This window comes from Homalodisca vitripennis, chromosome 5 (genome assembly GCF_021130785.1).
Source record: "Homalodisca vitripennis isolate AUS2020 chromosome 5, UT_GWSS_2.1, whole genome shotgun sequence".
NCBI classification, from domain to species: domain Eukaryota; kingdom Metazoa; phylum Arthropoda; class Insecta; order Hemiptera; family Cicadellidae; genus Homalodisca; species Homalodisca vitripennis.
In genome coordinates, this window is record NC_060211.1 from 144,483,388 (window position 1) to 144,506,174 (window position 22,787).

At 35.2% G+C, this 22,787-nt stretch overlaps 1 protein-coding gene across 1 annotated transcript in view; it reads left to right on the forward strand.

Moving 5' to 3' along the window:
• The first annotated feature begins 1,863 nt into the window (after positions 1–1,863).
• LOC124362974 (low-density lipoprotein receptor-related protein 4-like) overlaps positions 1,864–22,787 on the forward strand; it is a 52,416-nt gene continuing 31,492 nt past the window's right edge. The window contains exons 1-17 of the mRNA XM_046817896.1: positions 1,864–2,000; positions 3,074–3,292; positions 4,411–4,683; positions 4,772–4,904; positions 5,485–5,594; positions 6,847–7,160; positions 8,385–8,601; positions 9,863–9,995; positions 11,173–11,359; positions 11,450–11,603; positions 11,716–11,925; positions 12,096–12,277; positions 14,140–14,303; positions 15,088–15,225; positions 16,832–17,082; positions 17,811–17,972; positions 21,461–21,676. Coding sequence (XP_046673852.1) covers positions 1,877–2,000; positions 3,074–3,292; positions 4,411–4,683; positions 4,772–4,904; positions 5,485–5,594; positions 6,847–7,160; positions 8,385–8,601; positions 9,863–9,995; positions 11,173–11,359; positions 11,450–11,603; positions 11,716–11,925; positions 12,096–12,277; positions 14,140–14,303; positions 15,088–15,225; positions 16,832–17,082; positions 17,811–17,972; positions 21,461–21,676 — 3,187 coding nt within the window. The 5' untranslated portion in view covers positions 1,864–1,876. The remainder of the gene's footprint in view (positions 2,001–3,073; positions 3,293–4,410; positions 4,684–4,771; positions 4,905–5,484; positions 5,595–6,846; positions 7,161–8,384; positions 8,602–9,862; positions 9,996–11,172; positions 11,360–11,449; positions 11,604–11,715; positions 11,926–12,095; positions 12,278–14,139; positions 14,304–15,087; positions 15,226–16,831; positions 17,083–17,810; positions 17,973–21,460; positions 21,677–22,787) is intronic.

Genomic DNA, 22,787 nt, shown 5'->3' on the forward strand with positions numbered 1-22,787 from the left:
TCCTGTGTTACAGTGTTGGGTAGCGAGCGGATGTTGGCAGTCTCAGTACCGGCATGGCGGCACTGCCTGGCAGATGTAATGCAGTGTGGCTCTCAGTTCAGTGGTTTACTCACTGTGGTCCTGTGTTACAGTGTTGGGTAGCGAGCGGATGTTGGCAGTCTCAGTACCGGCATGGCGGCACTGCCTGGCAGATGTAAGGCAGTGTGGCTCTCAGTTCAGTGGTTTACTCACTGTGGTCCTGTGTTACAGTGTTGGGTAGCGAGCGGATGTTGGCAGCCTCAGTAGACTACCGTCATGGCCTGGCAGATGTAATGCAGTGTGGCTCTCAGTTCAGTGGTTTACTCACTGTGGTCCTGTGTTACAGTGTTGGGTAGCGAGCGGATGTTGGCAGTCTCAGTAGACTACCGTCATGGCCTGGCAGATGTAATGCAGTGTGCCTCTCAGTTCAGTGGTTTACTCACTGTGGTCCTGTGTTACAGTGTTGGGTAGCGAGCGGATGTTGGCAGCCTCAGTAGACTACCGGCATGGCCTGGCAGATGTAATGCAGTGTGGCTCTCAGTTCAGTGGTTTACTCACTGTGGTCCTGTGTTACAGTGTTGGGTAGCGAGCGGATGTTGGCAGCCTCAGTAGACTACCGTCATGGCCTGGCAGATGTAATGCAGTGTGCCTCTCAGTTCAGTGGTTTACTCACTGTGGTCCTGTGTTACAGTGTTGGGTAGCGAGCGGATGTTGGCAGCCTCAGTAGACTACCGTCATGGCCTGGCAGATGTAATGCAGTGTGGCTCTCAGTTCAGTGGTTTACTCACTGTGGTCCTGTGTTACAGTGTTGGGTAGCGAGCGGATGTTGGCAGCCTCAGTAGACTACCGGCATGGCCTGGCAGATGTAATGCAGTGTGCCTCTCAGTTCAGTGGTTTACTCACTGTGGTCCTGTGTTACAGTGTTGGGTAGCGAGCGGATGTTGGCAGCCTCAGTAGACTACCGTCATGGCCTGGCAGATGTAATGCAGTGTGGCTCTCAGTTCAGTGGTTTACTCACTGTGGTCCTGTGTTACAGTGTTGGGTAGCGAGCGGATGTTGGCAGCCTCAGTAGACTACCGGCATGGCCTGGCAGATGTAATGCAGTGTGCCTCTCAGTTCAGTGGTTTACTCACTGTGGTCCTGTGTTACAGTGTTGGGTAGCGAGCGGATGTTGGCAGCCTCAGTAGACTACCGGCATGGCCTGGCAGATGTAATGCAGTGTGGCTCTCAGGTCAGTGGTTTACTCACTGTGGTCCTGTGTTACAGTGTTGGGTAGCGAACGGATGTTGGCAGCCTCAGTAGACTACCGTCATGGCCTGGCAGATGTAATGCAGTGTGGCTCTCAGTTCAGTGGTTTACTCACTGTGGTCCTGTGTTACAGTGTTGGGTAGCGAGCGGATGTTGGCAGCCTCAGTAGACTACCGTCATGGCCTGGCAGATGTAATGCAGTGTGGCTCTCAGGTCAGTGGTTTACTCACTGTGGTCCTGTGTTACAGTGTTGGGTAGCGAGCGGATGTTGGCAGTCTCAGTAGACTACCGTCATGGCCTGGCAGATGTAATGCAGTGTGGCTCTCAGTTCAGTGGTTTACTCACTGTGGTCCTGTGTTACAGTGTTGGGTAGCGAGCGGATGTTGGCAGTCTCAGTAGACTACCGTCATGGCCTGGCAGATGTAATGCAGTGTGGCTCTCAGTTCAGTGGTTTACTCACTGTGGTCCTGTGTTACAGTGTTGGATAGCGAGCGGATGTTGGCAGCCTCAGTAGACTACCGGCATGGCCTGGCAGATGTAATGCAGTGTGGCTCTCAGTTCAGTGGTTTACTCACTGTGGTCCTGTGTTACAGTGTTGGGTAGCGAGCGTATGTTGGCGACGGAGATGCCGCAATCCCAGCCTCAGTACCGGCATGGCGGCACTGCCTGGCAGATGTACGGCAGCGCTGCTCTCAGATCCCCACCCGCCACTAATACGAAGAAACCTCGAGAAGGTTAGTCATCATGCAATGAATTGTGTTTGATGGTTTTCAATTTTATGTTTCTGCCCCTTGGATTGATATAAGGTGGTTTATACGAAATTTCTCAAATATCCAGAATCCCTCGGAATTTCTAAACACGTATTTAATCAGCAAAAGTTTCTAACGTTTGATAATATTTAAAATAATTTCAAGATGTTTTATATGGATTTCAAAATTATCCTTCTGTACTAAAGTCAAGTTTATACTAAAGTTTGAGGCCTTCAGTAGGGACTTCAACTAATTACTCTTATATTGATATGATGACACTACGCATTGCTTAAGCTATTAAATAACTCTTCATCCCAACACTCGATTTCATCTTAAACAGAAGGTTTGTGATCTCCTGCACAGACTTCATCATATTTACATGAACTCTGAGCTGACTCCGTCCACCTTATAAGCTATTGCAAATCATCATCTCTGCTATCATCGTCACTGCACTCGGTAACGTCTAGGAATGAAGATTTTTTTGTTTCCAGCAGAGATGTTATCAGGTATCCTTACCTGGATGATATGATAACTCCATGCTTCTTCGAAGATATTAGATGTACTCGTCACTGCACTCGGTAACGTCTAGGAATGTAGATTTGTAGTTTGCGGCAGATATTTCATCAGATATCTTTATCTTGATGATGCTATATCTCCATGTATCTGGACTTGATACTGTCACATTAGACCCGTGTACTTGTAACCACCAGAGTCGATGCTACCGTATGTGACTTATACTTTGGGTTTAACAGTCTAGCAATATAATATTATTTTGCACGCCACGCCGGAGTAGTAAACATAATCCCACTGTTCTAATAGGCCTACACAGTGTAACACAATATAAAAGTAAGATTTAACTAGATTAAACATACATTTACAAAAGACAGTTTATATGTTTCAAAAATACGAGTACTGTGTGCCACACTTCAGTGGAATTGTATCAATGCCAATAGGATATTTCTGATTTTCTTATAACCACTGTTGCCAACATAAAAGTTAGTTGTATTTTAGTAATCTAGTTTTCTAGTTTTACAACGCTGGCCATTGTTGTGCTCCAGGCGCTCACATGCCAGACCCGCCCAATATGCCGTCAAGTAACTGGCTGAAGCATATGGTGAGGCAGAATATACAACCTTCTTCACCCATGGACGGTTTGTCGCCCGCTGTTCCGCAGCACAACGGCATGGCCGTTCCTCGCTGGCCGCTTCCAGTCATCATAGACACGGACCATCATCTGCTGCCTGCGCCCTTCGAGGACCCAAACCCAAGAACTCCAGGTATTTTCATAATTTATGATTTTCGATTTTGGACAATTAGTAGGTGTGCATATAAAATAGTATATACGTACATTTAAAATAAATTTACAATTGTCTGCTACTACCATTTTTCCCAGTAGGTGTTACAACTATTTATCCATTAGTTGTAGATGTAAATAAAAAAAAACTGTGTTTTTGTCAAGTTTTCTTTTTATGCTCCAATCCAAAAGTTAGCATTGGACGATAGTTTTTAAAGTTACATTCAAAATACTCGTAGCACTATGTTACTTTTGTTTTCATTTAATCTTTGTTGTTGTCCTAAAATGTTAGGTAGCCCTGTCAAAAGTTGCATCAAAATTGGCTACTGACCCGTTTTAATCCAATACGATTTCTCCCAACTATTTGTGTAAACGTAATCTAAACAGTGCGTAATGTTCCTAAAATAGCTCTCTGACGGCGAACTATTTATATTTAACCCATGATTTTATTAAATATATCGGTGAGAACAGTTTTCAAAAATGCGTACTAATTGTTGAAAAAGTCGTTTGAAAATATTATTAATAATAATCTTGTCTGCGATGTCCCAGTAAGTATTGTAAGTAGGTTGAAAAAATAATTTAAAAAATAAATAGATAAATAAATAGAAAATAATTATGTTACTCTAAATAATAATTAATTAAAGAAGTGAAACTCCTGACTACTTGTTATCTGTAAAAAGAGATATATCATAGAACATTAGAGATTAGTAATTGAACAGAATTAGCTATGTCCATTCCACCCTTCCAACACTTCAAAAACGAATTGGAATACACTTCCAATACGCTTCTAACACTTTTTGTATTGAGCGACCATTTTATGTTGTTCAGTGAGAATATCCAAGATTACTGGTAGATGACCACCACATTCTGTGATGTTGGTCCATATCCATATGAATGACGTCGCTTATATCTAATTTCTTTTAACATAAACAAATGCCGATACTGTCTAAACTATTAACACTAAAAAAGAACGTGAAGACCAGTATTTGTAGGCTAGTGTAACGTTGGCCTGCAAGAATGACGTCATCGGTATTTCGATTAAAACTAAACCTATAAATGCAAGCCTATTACAAATATCTCAACAATCTGTTGGTGTTGCAGTGAAAGAGCCGGTGATGCCGTGCGCAGGGCTGTGTCGTGTCAACGAGTTTCTGTGCGACACGTCTTGTACGTGCATCCCGATTGCGTGGCGGTGTGACGGGGACGCCGACTGTGTGGCCGAGGAGGACGAACTGGAATGTATAGACATAGAGGCGGAGTGTAACGAGGACCTGGGGAACGTGCGATGTCCGAGGACGAGGAAGTGCATCCGAAAAGAGTGGCTATGTGACGGCGAGGACGACTGTGGAGACTTTTCCGACGAAACGCACTGCGGTGAGTTGAGCTGTTCTAAACACCCAAAGATCCATAGTGTCTCTGAAGCACCGACATTGCACATCAACACTGTTGGTTCTGTACACAGGAGGAGTGCCCCTTAACTGCAGCAACTCCGAGTTCGAATGCTCCAACGGACTCTGTATCTCGACCTCCTGGGTCTGTGACGGCGACAACGACTGTAAGGATTATTCCGATGAAATGAACTGTACACGCAAAACGTAAGCATCGTTTCATTTTATTTGGCATTATGCGTTCAATTAGTATTGAATATTTATTATTGTGTATTTTATGTTTTCTATGTCTTTTCATATGCGGGCCCGTACTCAGACCGGTTTTTTCGGACAATTTTTCGAGGCCCGGGCCGGGCCCCGCCACACGTTTTCTAAAAGGTGGCAGGAGATGACGGGGCCCGGCCGAATATGAATTCCGGGGCGAATATGAAGCTGAGTACGGCTCTGGTTCTAGATCAGTGTTGTGTATCAGCGCCCTTTTTATCTTTTCTTCTTTATCTACTTAATTGTACTTCCACTTAGGCTACTATCCATTTTGTTTTGACATATATTTCTGTCACTTTCAGGTTTGGGGTAGAGTTTAACATCTCTTTCAGCCTGGAATTTTTTATATTTTGATATAATTTTACTGTTACCACGGCTAATCATTTTTGGGTAAAATAGTAATGTTCAAGAGCTTGGATTGTGTAAAATACTTGTGTATCTTTGGCTATGCACATCCTAGTTTACCACACTTAGAGTAAAAATTGTACCAATAACTGCCTAATACGAAATGTAATGGTGACAGGGACTGTTCGGAGATAGAGTTCCGATGCTCAGACGGCAGCTGCATCTCCCTTTCTTGGAAGTGCGACTTCGAGCAGGATTGCTCCGATGGTTCTGATGAGACTGAGTGCGGTAAGGATTTGATCTTTCACTCCTGAAGGTGCTTTGGTTTTGAGTAACAAGAGTTGACATATGGATTGTCATAAGTGAAAACAACCCACATGTCACCTACTTACGTATAGATAAGCCTAGAGTGGTGTGTAACGTTCAGCGGGCGTAAAGACTTGGGAATGGTTTTGGTCTATCTGTAAAAATTATAAGCTCATCTATTTCAATTTTGGACGATTTTGATACCTGCAGACTGAATTTCAACCAAATAATGATCCTAATACATGTTTGACCAAAAATACACTAAAATAAGTGACCCCTTGTAGGAAATTTATTAGACTAGACATCATAATTACCTCTTAAAAATAGACCATTAATTTATTAACACTTTGTTACGCTAATAAAGGCTTCTTTGTAATAAGTGCTACCAAATAATATTTTTGGTACATTTCTACGAGGTATCAAATCATGGTAGAGAAAGTTTGGGTCTTCAGAAGCACATGAGACTCGTGGCTTTGGTGTACCGTATGAGATGTTCAGGGATTTCAAACAGAACTCATAGGCGAAAAGAACTCACACAGCCTGCAGAAGCACTACAACTGCAGTCTTTGCTATGTAGCTCTAAGGCTTAGTCTTAAAAGTAGGGAACCTGAAACTCTAACTGAGGAATTCAGAAACTCCTGGTATCATAAGGACTGGAAGATGTATGAAATTATCGCATTAGAGATGAAAACGAATGGCCGGGAGGGCAAAACAATATATCTTGGTACTCAATGGCTAAGGAGAAATTTGAGGTTTAGAATATAAACGAGACTCACAGACCAAGGAAATATTTAGCAAATGTCTTTGGTACTTTTAATAACTAATAAAAAATAGAACATACAAGTTTAAAACGGCCGGCGGTTTGTTGTACTATCCATAGTTTGTGACTGAAGCGAGATTTTGGGAAGGTGGGTGCAAATAAACAGAATGAACGATATTTTAGGCTACAAGGAAAAGGTATCATAACTTTCAGAAAATTTATTCATGAGAGAAACTTCTAGAGAACTGAAATTGCTGACCTTTCCCTGTATCTATATTTTAAGGCGTGTGCGTGACGGTTCTGTGGGTATGGTTTGGTTTGGAGTAGATATGTTAAGCGATTCGAACATCACCCCTCAAAAAGACGGTGTCAGGCTTCCAAGAATCTAAAAATGTCGAGTATATAAAAAAGAAGACAATTCTCAAATCCCAACTCTTGTTACAATGTACTAACAAGTGATTGCATGTATTCCAGAGGTGGAAGTACCGACGTGCAGTGAAGGAGAGTTTCGCTGCTCGTACCCACGCTGTGTCCGTATAGACTTCCGGTGTGACGGTGACGACGACTGCGGTGACTGGAGCGATGAAGACGGATGCGAGACTATCACGGAAGGCAACTGCGCTCGCCACCAGTTCAGGTGTAGCAGTGGCAAGTGTATCCCCGAGAACTGGAAGTGTGACGAGGAAAAGGACTGTGAAGGCGGGCAGGACGAGGAGAATTGTGACAAGGCAACGACGAGAACGTGCGGACCTGACGAGTTCGTCTGCCACAGTGGCAGTTGCATACTGGTCAGTGCGTGCTACGTCTAGCCTTTGATTGTGCAGTCCCTCTTAAATGGCCACGCTTTAACTGATCTCTCCTTTTGAAACATTGACATCCTTTTAACCGGCAGCATTTTAATAAGACGTCTTTTTACCGATCGTGATGATGGTGGTTAGGTTTCATCAAAACTGTATGGCTCATACGGATCTATTTTAATGTCAGTATTTTTTTTATTTTTACAATTTTTCAACCTTATTTATACATGAATGTAATTTGTCCACAAATCAATTGCAGATAAAACTATAATTTTGTCAAAATTGTGTAGGGCTAGATATTTCTTACGTTTACAGACTCTTTAGATGATGTCTGAACAAGAAAATAATTCTCCAACATGGATTAACTAGTCTAAAAACTGTAAACTATAGAACACAACTGTAGAACTTTCCTCGTATGCTTTTACATAGGGTTGTTCAAATTCTCAAGGATATTTTTATAAATTTTAGCGGTTATAAATGTTAAATTCTGGTAACCAAGATATAACCCCTACTAAACAATTAATTTTCAAGATATATTGTCTGGCCAATGAGAAATAAGTGTTAGAAATTAACATTGCTCAAATCAGTACAATTTATAATGAGACAAGAACAAGAAATGGTTGGAAAATTAGATTTGAACTACTCTGACAAAAACTGTTACCATTTAAATTGCACACATACATTAAAAAGTATCAAAATTGTACAATCGTTTCGCCAGTATATATCCCAAAATTAGATATGAGATGTAAAAAGCTCAGAACAATTTATTTAAGTTGATTTTTATAAAAAAACATATATAAGTTTTTTACGGGAAGAACATTTTGTGGGTTACAAAACAAGTGTCTCGCAAAAACCACAATTTTTAGCTTGTACAATCTTTAATTAATTTTTTATTGGAACACAAATTTTGTCACAGTGGTCCAAATTTATTGTTTATACTCTGTATTCCTTTAATGCAGCTTATTCGTGTTTACTTTAAAGATGTTCCTTGTAAATTTATTTTTAGCCCTTCTAAAGAGGCAAATAATTACTGAAAATTAGATTTTTTTTAAATTCTGTTGGTGTGTATTTTTTAGGCAGTAACTAGATACTCAAGTTGGCACAAATCTTTATATTAGCTCACAATATTAAAATCAAAGATGAGAAAAAAATACGTGACTTGAGAACTTTGTTCAAACCATTGTTTTGTAATTCACTCTGCTGTAACTGTTGCAGAAAACTTGGGTCTGTGATGGCGTCCAAGACTGTTCTGAGGGCGAAGATGAGAACAACTGTGTGGTCACGTGTGACGCAGAACTACAATTCACTTGTCCTATGAATGACAGTGCAGCCGGTGGACGAATGTTGCCCAGCCACTCGAGCCGTGCCTCACCACCCTGCATTGCGCGCAAACATGTCTGCGATGGCAAGAATGATTGTCCTCGAGGAGAAGGTGAGGAGCGACTGCAGGCAACACAAAAATTCTTTGTAAATCAAGGGTTCTAGAATAATGTTGAAAGTATTAATAAATACCAAATATATAGAAACCTTTCATAAAGGGTTGTACAGCAACTACACGTATTAACTAAATTACCTAATTATCTGTAACTCTACTTAATTAGGAAGCCCATATGTTCTCAGCTTAGAATATGTATAAAAAAGTGTAAAATTAACATAATATTTTCCAACAAGAAAATCATGTAGACTGATACCAACAAATATTTTACAGGATTCTTATTGCACAAATTCATATTTATTCGATTCATCCTTTGCACAGTTTATTATTAAAGTTTCGTTAAAAACAATTATTAATTTAGTTTTCAGACTATTATTCATTATAAGTCACAATAATAAAAAGAGTTATTGCAGATATATTATGACAAATTTACCAAATTAAAATGTACTATTTAACAGAAATGGAATATTAATTACTAGTCATCAGTTTTGTATAAGTAAAATAAATTGAATTGAGTGAATTCTAAGCATATGAAAGATGGGGAAGTTAATGTGGTGCAATCTGTGTTCATTTGGATTAATTGGTTTTAAATTTTTAATGTCAGCCTTGTCCTACCCTGATGACTAAAAATGTGTAGTAGACTGAATATTTTAATTATTTAATGAAGAATCGATTGCAGGTATTTAAAGCAGTGTGTGGGAATTTGATAATTAGGCCCACAAAAAAAACAACTGTTAAAATAAGGAATAAAATTATATTTCATTCAAAAATGTAACTACACTAAGTCATAACATATTAAAATCATGCCATTCTCTCAAGTTAATGGTTTTATGATCATTTGAGTCTGATTATAAAATGCTCAGAATTCCTAATTCAAATCCCTGTAATTCTGTGGAAAGATAACAAGTTTTCGATCTTTTGCTATATTAAGGCAGATTTTAGGGTTGTGACTGACAAACAAACAAAATTTTTGACAGGCAAAAATATAATAGAACAAGAACTAAGTCACCGTCCTTGATTGCATTAGTACACTTTAAGGTCAAAATATTATTTTGAACAACCAACCAGATTCTTTTGTGTAGACGAGAAGAACTGTCCATCACGAGTGCCATGCAGTCCTGATACTGTATGTGAGCAAGTGTGTATAACCAACCAGATTATTTTGTGTAGACGAGAAGAACTGTCCATCACGAGTGCCATGCAGTCCTGATACTGTATGTGAGCAAGTGTGTATCACCAACCAGATTATTTTGTGTAGACGAGAAGAACTGTCCATCACGAGTGCCATGCAGTCCTGATACTGTATGTGAGCAAGTGTGTATCACCAACGCAGATGGCTCCAAGGGCTGTGCCTGTCTCCCAGGATACACCATTGCAGCTGATGGAACACAGTTAGTACAGCACCAGATCCTATAAATTAAAGAGCCAGAATATATTATCGCTTTTAATAAATTATTTATTTTACTCCATGAAATAGAGAAATAATAAACAGTTGGAAATAGATTGGTTAAATTAGTTGAATTATTTGAGATCACAAATTTACCAAAATAATAATAACAGTATTTATTTTGCGGACATTAATTATGCATGAAAATATACAAAGTACCTTTAGTAGTTATAAACCTTTTAAGATTGTTTTGCTACTATTCCATACTATACTACATGTTTTCTCATCTCCTTAAGCATATTCTCTTCCATCTATCTCTTTTTCAAGCCCCCACAACATACTCTACCAACACGCACATCCTTAATTTTATTGTAAAACGTTGGTCCTCTCTTCATTTCTAGATGTTAAATTGCTTATCCTCCCCCAAGTACCACCCTAAATGTGCTGTTGATCATCGAAAAGTTAGTTAAAAACTTGAGATTTAGATAAAAATATAGGGGCCTTGAAAAGAGTCTTTGAGAAATGAAATGTATTCTATCATCAACTGAACTTAAATTTGTGTGATAATATACTTTTCAGTTAAAAACTAAAAATAATAATTCATTTAAATCATATTAGCTTGTACAACAGACAAGATATATCTGGCTATTTATTTTTCTTGATTTTATGACCCAACACGCTAATATATATGTCTAAGTAAGTTTAGAAAGTGTATACAGTGTTTAATGTATTGCTAAGTGTAGTCTATAAATATTAACAATAATAATTATTTTATTGCATATAACATGTGATGATACATTACAAGTTTAAAGGAGTAGTGGATAAATCTTTTAAATTTAATTGTTATTTGTGTGATTAAGTAAAGTCAATGTTGTGGATCTTTCCAAAATAAGACTCAGTTTATTAACACAAATAATGTATTAGTTGTAACAGTTTGCTGTAATACAATATTGTGGGATAAGTTTCATTCCTTCATCATCTGCATGTAGAAAACATTCAACATTATTAGGCTAATTTATCCAGGATGTAATTTATATAGATATTAAAGAGCAGGGTGTCTAACGCAACCCCATATTTAACTTCTTTTCCATTCTGAAAGGATTTGTTTTTTTTTTTATACTAACTGAATTAAATAAGTGATATTAATTTGACATATATTCTTATCATTGGCTGGGTTACAGCTGCAAGGACATCAATGAGTGTAACTATGTCAACGAACCGGTGTGCAGCCAGTCCTGTGAGAACACAGTGGGCTCATTTGTCTGCAGCTGCTCCAAGGGTTACATCCTGCGGCCAGATGCTAGGACCTGCAAGGCTCTCGGAAGCCCACCAACACTACTCTTCGCTAATAGAATAGACATCAGACAGGTACAATGAAAAAAGAGTCTGTATTTTCATAATTAATGACTTCAAATACAATAACAGATTATTCTTACCAACATATCATTTTGATTCTAGCTCAGTCTGAACAACCTCAAGTACACAGCAATACTAAAGAATCTACATAATGCAATCTCTCTCGATTATCATTACAAGAAAGGATTGGTGTTCTGGTCAGATGTCTCGATGGATTATATCCGTGTTGCTCGGCTCAACGGATCTGATGCTGGAGGTAATTATTTAAATCAGTATACTGACTGATGATGAAGATGTAGTTCTAATTTATAAGTATACATTTTTAATTATTATTTAATGTATAAACAAATTAATCCATCTTTATTCAGATGTGATCCGGTGGGGGTTGGAGAGTCCAGGAGGAGTAGCAGTGGACTGGATCCACGATCTCATATTCTGGACAGATTCTGGTACTCGGCGTGTGGAGGTGGCATCCTTGGATGGCACTAAACGGCATGTGCTGGCTTCCAATGACTTGGACAAACCTCGGGCCATAGCCGTTCATCCAGGCGAAGCCCTCGTGTTCTGGACTGACTGGGGTAATTCCAACTGCTGTTCTTGTTTGTAGATTCCCAGATGAAAGGAACTGTAATCTAAGTGTTATATTATAGTGTTTTGTAGTGGAGTACACAAACAATGACTCAATTCCCTTAATTTATCTACTTCTAATTTATTTTTTCAAAAATGTACATTAATGAATGATTGGTAGGTCCTAACCCTAAGGTGGAGAGAATACAGATGGATGGCACTAAGAGAATGAGCATTATCACAGAGTCAGTATTCTGGCCAAATGGTTTGACCATCGACTACACAGCTGATCGCATGTACTGGGCTGACGCCAAACATCATGTTATTGAGAGTGCCAAACTGGACGGCTCAGACAGGCGCAAGGTAACATGCTCTTGACGTAATTATATATAGAAGCTTAATTTAAGTGTTAATTGTATTTGGTTAAGGCACTTCAAAATGGATGAATAAAAATATTTCATTTTTTTATAGATGTCCATTTTATATCACATAACATGTATGAATGTGTCAGTGACATATCTAAAAATAATCGGGATTGCAAATATATTTAAAAACAAATCCAAATTAAACTGCTAGTTACATTTACATTATGGAATAGTAAGATGAATAAATAAAATATCTTGATTGAGCAATATAAGTTTATATAGTCGGTTATTGCTTGAGTTATTCATTTTTATGTCATAGCATTGATTTTGCTAGTTATTACTAGCAAGAACGTAGCCAGGAAAATATTTTGGGGGTCCATACAACTGAAATTTTCCCATAGTGGATAGAGAGTAAGGCTCCATTTCGTTCCTTAAAAAGTTTTTGAGCCGTTTCTTTGTTGAGAACGATCTTTCAGCAATAAATGTCAGTAATACTGAATTATTTAAATAATAATAATCGTTTACTAAAAAATAAATTTAAAATATAGACAATTTGGGGGAGTCTGGACCCTTTGGACCCCCTCGCTGGTTACATCCTTGACTAGTACAATCTAAGATTATAGCTACTGCTCGTTAAAATACTTTCTTTGAAGACAGGAAAAATAGAAAATGTTTGATTATTCCATGTCATGAATTTTACTAGTTATCACTATTACAATCAAAGGTCATTGCTACAGCTCATTAAGATACTTTCTCTGAACACAGGTAATAGAAGAAATTGTTATTTTACAAGTTATTGTAAAGTACTGTAATGATTTGGGCCATCTTGAATTCAGGCAGACCAGAAAAGAAAAGCAGTTGAGAGAATGAAATAAACTGTTAAGGAATTATTTGAGAGATTTGAGTACCGTATATGACTGAAGGGAGGTGTTTTCATACATAAAAATGAAATTTCCCAAAGTAATCTTTGATTAGACATACTCCATTTCCTAAATTTATAATTCATATACAAACTGTAAAATGTAATATCTTTACATTTAGCTGGTCTTCCTTTGATTATAAATATATATGTTACAGAACTCAATTCAATTTGACAATTTTATTTCTATAATTCCCCACGAAGTAATCAAATAATTGTTTTTATAAATAGCCTTCAGTTAGATTATTTAAATAATTGTCACTCTGAAATTTAAAAAAAATACAATTAAAAAAGACTACATCAAAGATCTTATTGAATCTAGTGTGATATAAAGATTTGTATGTTACATTACAAACTATACACACTTGTATTTTATGGTACTTTTACTCCTATCTCCTATGATAGAACTAATTTTGCATGTGATTACCACTGGAATGTATCACTTCAAAATGAAATTAGGAATTGTTGTATATCGCATAGCTGTAATATGAAGAAAAACCAAAACATTGTGCCATTAGTAGAATTGGTCTTTCAGAATATTGTGCTCACTTTTGTTTCAAACTTGAAACTTGCAATTAATTTCCATAATATTTTAAATGTTGTATAGTATTTAAATTACTTCATATGAATTGTCATAAAGCAATAACAAACCCCATTAATTGTTCATTATTAATTGTGTTATTAATTAGCATTGCAATGATATACGATATAGGTACTTACTCTGAACCTTTGCCAATTACCATCTATAATGGCTATTTTCTAATCATCAAATTCTTGTTTTTGCCTCTTTTTGTGATAGAAACGAGTTACATGCATTTAATTCTTCAAGAGCTATTTGGTGAAAGAAATATGTCATGAAAAACATTCTTTTTCAAACAAACCCTTACCAAGTCAGTAATTAGTATAGTAAGGAACCAAACAATAATTTATTAAATTTTCAGGTGGTAACAAAAGGTCTTCCGCATCCTTTTGCTTTGACTCTTTTTGAAGACTCAATTTATTGGACGGATTGGCATACTAAGAGTATTTCTACCGCCAGCAAGTCTTCTGGGTCTGGTTTCCGCACCATCCACTCTGGACTCCACTTCCCTATGGATATACACAGGTACATACTATAATACTTTATTGCAATCCAATTCTATAATTAACCCTTTGATGATCAAAACAAAAAAATTCTTTTTCAATATCACTCAATTTTTTTACGTCCCAGTTTCATTGTGTATAAGAAAAAAAGATAATGGCCAAAATTAACAATTTGCACATTTCTACACAATAATTCATAACTTAAGTTATAAAAGGTGTATCTTTATAATTCATTTACTAAAAAGTTTGTAACTAAATTATCTATTGGTATTTACCTTGTTGAATATCATGTTTTTTCTCATTACAGATTGATCTACAAAAATAATATTTTTCTGTTTCATTTATGTTTGCTTATTATAGCATGAAAATTAAAAATAATTTTATATATATATAATTTCAATAAACATTGAATCACAAAAAGTACTTGCTCCGCCGGGAGTCGAACCCGGATCTCTCACTTGCCGGGTGAATGTGCCACCATTACACCACAGAGCGCTTACTTTTTCCGATTCAATTATTTTGTATTTGGCCGTATCTGTCACATATGCGTTTAAATAAGCAAACTAACATATGATCGGAAGACCAAACACCTGTCAAATGACTTTTATATATATATATATATATATATATTATATATATATATATATATATATATATATATATATATTCAACTGTCTTGAATAACATGCAACGTAATTGCAACAAAATGATCTTGCCCCCTGAACTTATAATCTTTCTAAAGTATCTATACCACAAATTGTATTGGATTGACTGCAACATAACCTCACTATCTGATCTGCCCACAGCTACCACCCCCAACGACAGCCCAACTACACCAATCATTGTGGGGATGACAACGGTGGTTGTTCCCATCTCTGCTTACCCAGCGACAGTAACAGTTTTCAGTGTGCGTGCCCGCTTGGACTCAAGCTGACCATTAACAAGTTAGTACACTTTGAACTTAATCTAATTCAAGGTCAAGTGATCATGTTTAAAAATGAGTGTTTTTATTGCAGTGATGATTTAACCCTTTGGGTACCAGAACAAAATGTTTCATTGTGTCTAGAGATACAAGGCAACTTGTACCTTTAATAAGGAGCCTCTCAGGTTTCATGATCAAGGCTTGTATCCAGGAATTACTGAAGAATCCTGGATTCTTTTTATGTTGTTCTGCATTACTTCAAATTATTACCTGTTACTCTCTTATTTTTTATCATAATTAGTGATTCTTTTTTTTAATGTACATAAATAGAGTCTACAGAATTTATTTATCAACTAACTTATTTATTTATTTATTTTAAATTTTTACATTGGTTTTATAGAAATACTGTTATAACAGTAAACATATTAGTTCTCTATAAAATAAATGTAAAAGTAACTTAATAATAAAAAATGTATTTACCAAAAATAAAAAATGTGTTTTCCTTCTTCAGGTGAAAAATGTTTGATTTTACTATACACTACATATAAAACTTGACTAAATCGCAAACTTTTATTTGTTGTACAAGAAAATACAATTCTTATGACACTGTAAATTGTGTATATTTGATTTTTATTGTGTGTAAATTCTGTTTAAATTAATAATTTATAATATATTTACAATCACAATTGTCAGTGAAAACTCATATTTCAAAGATAGAGTATACATATTACAATACTATACAATATAATTCAATTTTAAAGTTAAATTTAAATTTAGAACATTTTGATATATGGAAGTTAGCATTTTCAACAACTACAGGACATAAGTATTTTTCGGGATTTCTTCACATGTCCGAATATCCGGACGTTAGTATCCAAAATGTTAGAACTTTATATCTACACTGTCAGAGAACAATTGGCCACTTTTTTTGGAAAAGTGTTTTTAGTTTCGTAATCTATTATCCCTTTCTGAGTCATGTACAAAATAATTAGATCTGCTTTATTATACTCTTAATATTCTCTCACAATGAATTTTAGATGTAGAGGGTTAGTGTTGTAGTTTGCAAGGAAATAATGGAATGGTTATAGTGTCCTCGTCTATTAAGTTTTGAGGTTCTTATTCAGTGTCCTTCCTTATGCTTAAAGCACTGAATAAGCTTATTGTAAGTGCATACACTTTATTTGCAAAAGTTGTACAGTCATCCAGTAACACACATAATATACAGTTCTATTTGTTCCTTTCTTTGAATGTTATTCTATACTTTATTAACATTTGATTCAGTGTGATCATGGGCATTCCGACATTCATGTAGATAAGTATGACATTCACCACAAAATATGTTTACTGTTGATATTATTCAGTGTAATACTGCTTAGTTTACAGGTATACAATGGAGAAAGATAGTGATTAATGACTGCTCCTCACACTGACATGGTTTCAGTAGTAATTTTTAAAATAGTTTGATTTTATCTTATGTGAAAGTGTTCCCAAACTGCAAATCAAATTTGTTCTTACTATTTTAATTATTCCCAAATCTGACTGCATTATTGTCTGATTTATGTGATATATTATGAGGTATGTAGTAGTCGTCTGTTAACTACTGGCCTCACCACCTGTTTTGCTAACAGACGCACGTGTGACTCGACACCCGACCAGTTGATGATCTTTGCTCGCAAGAAGGATGTGCGCCTCCGTCGCTTGGACACTCAAGATCAGAGCTACGATATGGTACTACCATTGGATGGGGTCAAATCTGCTGTGGCCCTTGCTTGGGACTCCAATACTGACTCTATCTTCTGGAGCGATGTCGAGGCTGATCTCATCTCTAGGGCATTCCTCAATGGAAGCAAGCAACAACCCATCATCAGCAACAACTTGGGTAAAGATGGCAATACAAACAAGAGAAAGTATTTGGAATAAGTGATGTAGGAGTGTGTTATAATTCTGTATTAGTATATATGGTCGGATAGTTCTGACCATACTTAAATTTATAGAAACGTAAAGGAAGACTGTCTGTGGACAATCAAAACATTTCATGTCAGATGATGCATATTTGTTCATATTTTCCATTCTTTAAACTTCAGTTGGGTGATTTATAAAAACAACATTATGCAAAATCTGAAAGATTTTATTCTATATGGGTTCTATACAGACATTTTAAATTGTTAACTATCAAATATCAAGGAAATTAAAATCTGTATGGAATGTTTTAAAAAATAATTTATAAAAATAAGTGTTATAGTTTGAACACGTACAAAGTTTAAATTGATTGGTTTAACGAGATAATTCACACCAATCATATTTTGTAGTACCTTTCTTATATTACAAGTATTTTAATTCATATAAAAATTTCTTTATTAATTATGAGCTCTTAAAATTTTCTGGTTAACCCTAATCCAATCATTTTCTTTTGACCAAGTATTTTTAAAATTTTGATGTTTCAGTAAACAATTAAATAATTATTTTCAAAGAGCTTTTTATTTAATTGCTAACATTAATAAAGTATCATTCATACCATTTTTTATTTACAACAGATTGCCCTTACTATTACAAAAGACATCAATGATTAATCATCTCAGAAAATAGTGGTTGTTGTATGTTTTGTAGAATCTCCTGGAGGTCTTGCTGTAGACTGGGTGACAGATAAGCTCTACTGGACAGACGCAGGTACCAACCGTATCGAAGTGTCCACTCTTAATGGTTCCCTGCGCTCTCTACTTATCTGGGATGGTCTGGACAAGCCCAGAGATATCAGTGTAGATCCTGCTAGTACGTATTGTTGCTAACAATCACATTTCTTTCACGAAAGCTAAAGCATTAAGTTCTATTAAGTTTTTAATAGAAAATCTTAATAAAAATAATAGAAAATTATTAGAACGGGATAATTTTTTAAATTTCTAAAATCTCTTTGGTATTTTCCATCACTAGGAACAAAAGTGGTTGTTTTTGGTCACAATCGTATTTTACGAACGAGACAAAGCTGAGTTCAGAAATACATTTAAGTGTCAAAAGACTCTTTGGCTCCATGTGATGAATAATTTTTACTATCATACAAAAAACAAAACTAAAACTTATATGCTTTATTTATGTTTTATTATGTAATAACTTATATAATCATACTATCAAGTTGACGTATCAAAAACCGCTGTTGTTTAGCCTACTTGACTGAAATAACAACAAAATTTGAGGCTAGCACACTGAAAAAACGTATATTGTGCACTAGCTGATTTTTCAGATTCCTGTTACTAGGTTATGCCAAACATAAGACTAAGTTGACTTATCAACAATTAAAGAATAGGATATAAATCTTTTACAGTATGTCATTGAAAGATTAAAGAAAGAAAAATTAACTTTAAGGAAAACCATTTTCATCATTTTAAATTCAATTAAAATTTGTAATGATACTTTTCTTTATTTTAATTTATTTAATTTCATAATATCAGATCTCCACCATACATAATATCAGAATTTATGATATAACATGTTCACTTGAAATGGTCACAAGAATACTCTGTCGTGTGTACCAACATTAGACTCTGCACTCCTATGTAGTCAAAGTGTTAACTATAGTTTTTTTTAAGTAAGTTAGTGCAGTCATTGAAGCATTATTGCTCCGAATTTTTTTACTGTGAACCGAATTGCATAAAATTTTGGAATTAGGTTTATCTTACCCTTCAGTACAAAAGTGAAAATGATTTGAACTCCGCAACCACCCTGGGGGTGGTTGCCACCTCTTCTCGGGGGTGAATTTATTTTTTACCAAATAACCTCAGATATCGATAGAAATCCTAATTTTAAGCAAAAAATCATCTATAACGTTTTTCGAAAAATCCAATACTTTTCAATACCATTGGCAATTCGCAATTTTTTCACGTTTTTCATCGGTTTTTTGCAAATATCTCCAAAAATAAACGTTTTATCGAAAATTGTATTAAAAACACAATTGTAGCAGGTACAACAATGAAACATTTGGTTTTTTATAAAGTACTCTAAGTGCAATATTAAGCTAGATATTAAAAATCAAAGCCGTTTTTTATTTTGTCTGAAATTTAATCGATGTGGTCAATGCCATCTAGCGGCGAGCAGATGCATTTTAGGCATTCTAATAAAAAAGAGTTTTATAGTGATTGAAATAAGCTTTAAAATGAGCACTATTAAAAGTCTTTTGCAGGTAAAATAAGTGAGCTGTATTGCAAATAAGAGGAGCATCTAATGTTTTTTCTTTTAAATCAACGTGTTTCATAAGTGCCATTTCCACCAAAATTAAAATTAATCGTATTCCGCCTAGAATCAACTTTATTATGAAGATTTTGATAGATTGTATCAGTTTGGCTGCTTCAGGACACATATTTTTCAAAAAAAGTCACGATTAAAAAAAGATTCAAATTTTTTTTAAAACACCTTTTTTCATAATATATAAAAAATGACGACATATACGTATAAAAGTGTAGGAATGAAAAATGTAAGTATATTTCTGACAAACAATTTGGATTTTTAGATTTTTCTGTCAAACAAAAATTGACGGAAATATGATTGTTTAAAGAGCGCGTGGCAGCGCAATCACAGCATCTCTTAAGCCCTTTACCCCTTCACCGTTTGAGAAAAGGTTTTTTACTATGCATTGCAATGAAGGATGTTGTAGCTCTTTTAATTACCTTTACAATGGTTTTTTTAAATTGTGATAGCATGAAAATTGAAGGAGTTATGGTCAAAAAACTTATCATATTTTTTTCTGCTTAGTAACTGAAAATTTCGGACTGTGAATATTTGGAGCAATGTGAAAGTACGCAGTATAATAGAGATCCAAAACTGTTGTAATGTGTATATATATACATAATATGGCTCATATATTTTGGAAACGTAGGCATGAATACATATCAACGTTCTTATATGTATATATAACACATTTGAGTGAATTTTATAAAATTTGTAAATATATTATTCAATAAATGGCAATTTTTTACTCTAAATTAAATTATTTTGCAATATGTAATTATATATATTTACTGTTTTAATTTAGGGGTAGTTTTAAGGGTAGAAAAGCTTAAGAATATGATAATCATCTTCGAGAGTGTGGAATACTATTTAAATCCTTTTCATTTTATCAAAACAATTTTTTATCAAGAGGTGAGCCATGATTATTTCAAGGGTTGAAAGGGGGTTAAAAATTTGATAATTATTATAGAGAATATAAAATATCACTTACTCTATACTTACATCTTTTTATGTCATACCAAAGTATTTTTGTGATTTTTTCAATTTAGGGGTTGTTTGCAAGGGTTGTAAGATTTTCAAGGGATTGAAAATTATTTTAATATGAGGTAATTGTGTTAGAAAACACTTTACAATTTCACCACTTACTATTAAACATGTTTTCTAGCGATAAAATGGCTCAATGTCGATTTTTCCATTAAGGGGTTGTTTACACCCCTTAAAAATAATAGGCGGACTTCAGATCATTTTCACTTTTGAAGTTAAGGGTAAGATGAGCCTAATTCCAAAATTTCATGCAAATCGGTTCACAGTAAAAAAATTCGGAGGTAAGACCGTATTTTTCGCTTCAATGACTGCACTAAGTGTTGTTAACCTGTTTTTAAACACCCCTTCTTCTCGACTTATTTTATATTATAAACCATACTTTTTGTTAATTATTAGGGTCTACAAATTAACTTACATCCTGAATTTATTAAATAGTTTGTATTTGTTTCTTGTAGGCGCTGTATTTTTAAATTATTACAAAATTAAAATGTTTGAATAAATTTACAATGTTTTACAATGAATAAGAATTTCACTAGTATTTTAGTAGTTTAATGCAGTGGTTTAACATTCCAATGTAATTTATTAAATACATTTTTATCTTTTGAGAAATTTTGATAGTTTTTGTTTAGCTATTGAACAAATTAAAATATCTAAATTTGACTGACATGACAGTTTTTTATCAAGTCCAATCGAGATATAATACCTGATCTACTCTGACAAATGTTTGACCAATTTTCCTGAGATTAGATGTAAAGTATCAATCTTAATCAGAATTGATCAAGTAGTTAGATTATGGCTAATCAGACATTATTAAATGATTAATAAGTTAATCAAGTTTAATCTTAAACTTCAAATGATTCAATGAATTCATTATAGAATTCATTATAGATATAATTTTATTTACATTATTTTCATATACTGGTTAAATAGTTTGGAAATTCAAACTGTAAGTATTTTTATTTTTAAGAATTGACTGTGAGTACAAGATGGTGTCGCAGGTGGGTATATGTACTGGAGTGACTGGGGGGAGGTGGCCAAGATAGAGCGAGCCGGTATGGATGGTTCTGGACGTGAGGCGTTGATCACCACTAATCTGACTTGGCCCAACGGTCTGGCGATTGACCGAGACCAAGGCCGCCTCTACTGGGCAGACGGAGGCACCAAGGCCATCGAGTACTCCACATTGGATGGCAAACATCGGACTGTCCTAATCAGTGAGTTCTCAGGGTGTTCAGTGAATTGTCTGAAATAAAAGTAGAGAAATCAATTATTTTAAGAAATCACCAGATTTAGTTAGATAAAATAAGAAACCAGATCCTACAGAAAAAGTCTAAATCACCAATCCTTCCCAAACCAGTGTTATATGCCTGAGGTGTAACTAAGGGGGGATGAAGTGGATGAACCCTCCCCCAAAAGCCCTAAAATAATAATAAATATATGTATAACAAAAATTCAAATAGTTTGAAATACAGCATATAAATGTTAGTGTTATATTTAAGTGTTACTTTGAATTTAGGACTAATTTATTTAGATTTAGATTTATTCCATACTCCTCCCCTACCACCGGTGTAGTGTGCACTTCAATCAGATTCATCCCCTCCCAAAAACCAAGTCTTAGTTACGCCACTGCCCTGAACTGAATAAAGTAACTGAAAATGGAAGATATAATAAGTACTGGAAGGGACTTCTCTTCTAGAGTATTAACAGCCTTTTAAATTGGAATTAAATGTAAAAAGAAATGTTTCAAACCCATCATTTCAAATATGAATAATGTTTCTTTCAATAGACTTATTTCTATATTAGATGGTTGCTTCCAATTGTGACAATCAATCCTACATAGATGTATGTTACTAGAGTCCTACAGCTTAAAGTGGTAAAAGTGACTGAACAAACAGTTGAGAACAGTAGTATTAATGCCTGTGCCTGTTTCTACATTACCTGTTCTGTTCATAGTGGCACACCTTAATTCAGAAAAGATGTATGCACACCTCAAATTGTTGTTCAACTTACTACCTGTTCACATACTTCACGTGTATGATGTTTTACAACATAATATTAGTTACTTTCTAGAATCCAAACAAATATGCTTATGAACTCTGTTAAAAACTCCAGTTCACCTAGTTATAGTTGGGAAATTAAATATACATTTCTAGATAGACATTTTTAGAAAAACATGAGTAACCTTTGAGTTGCATCTGTTAAAAACTCCAACTCCTCTTGTTATGGTTAGGAAATTAAATATGATACATTTCTAGATAGACATTTTTAGAAAAACATGAGTAACCTTCGAGTTGCATCTGTTAAAAACTCCAGCTCCCCTTGTTA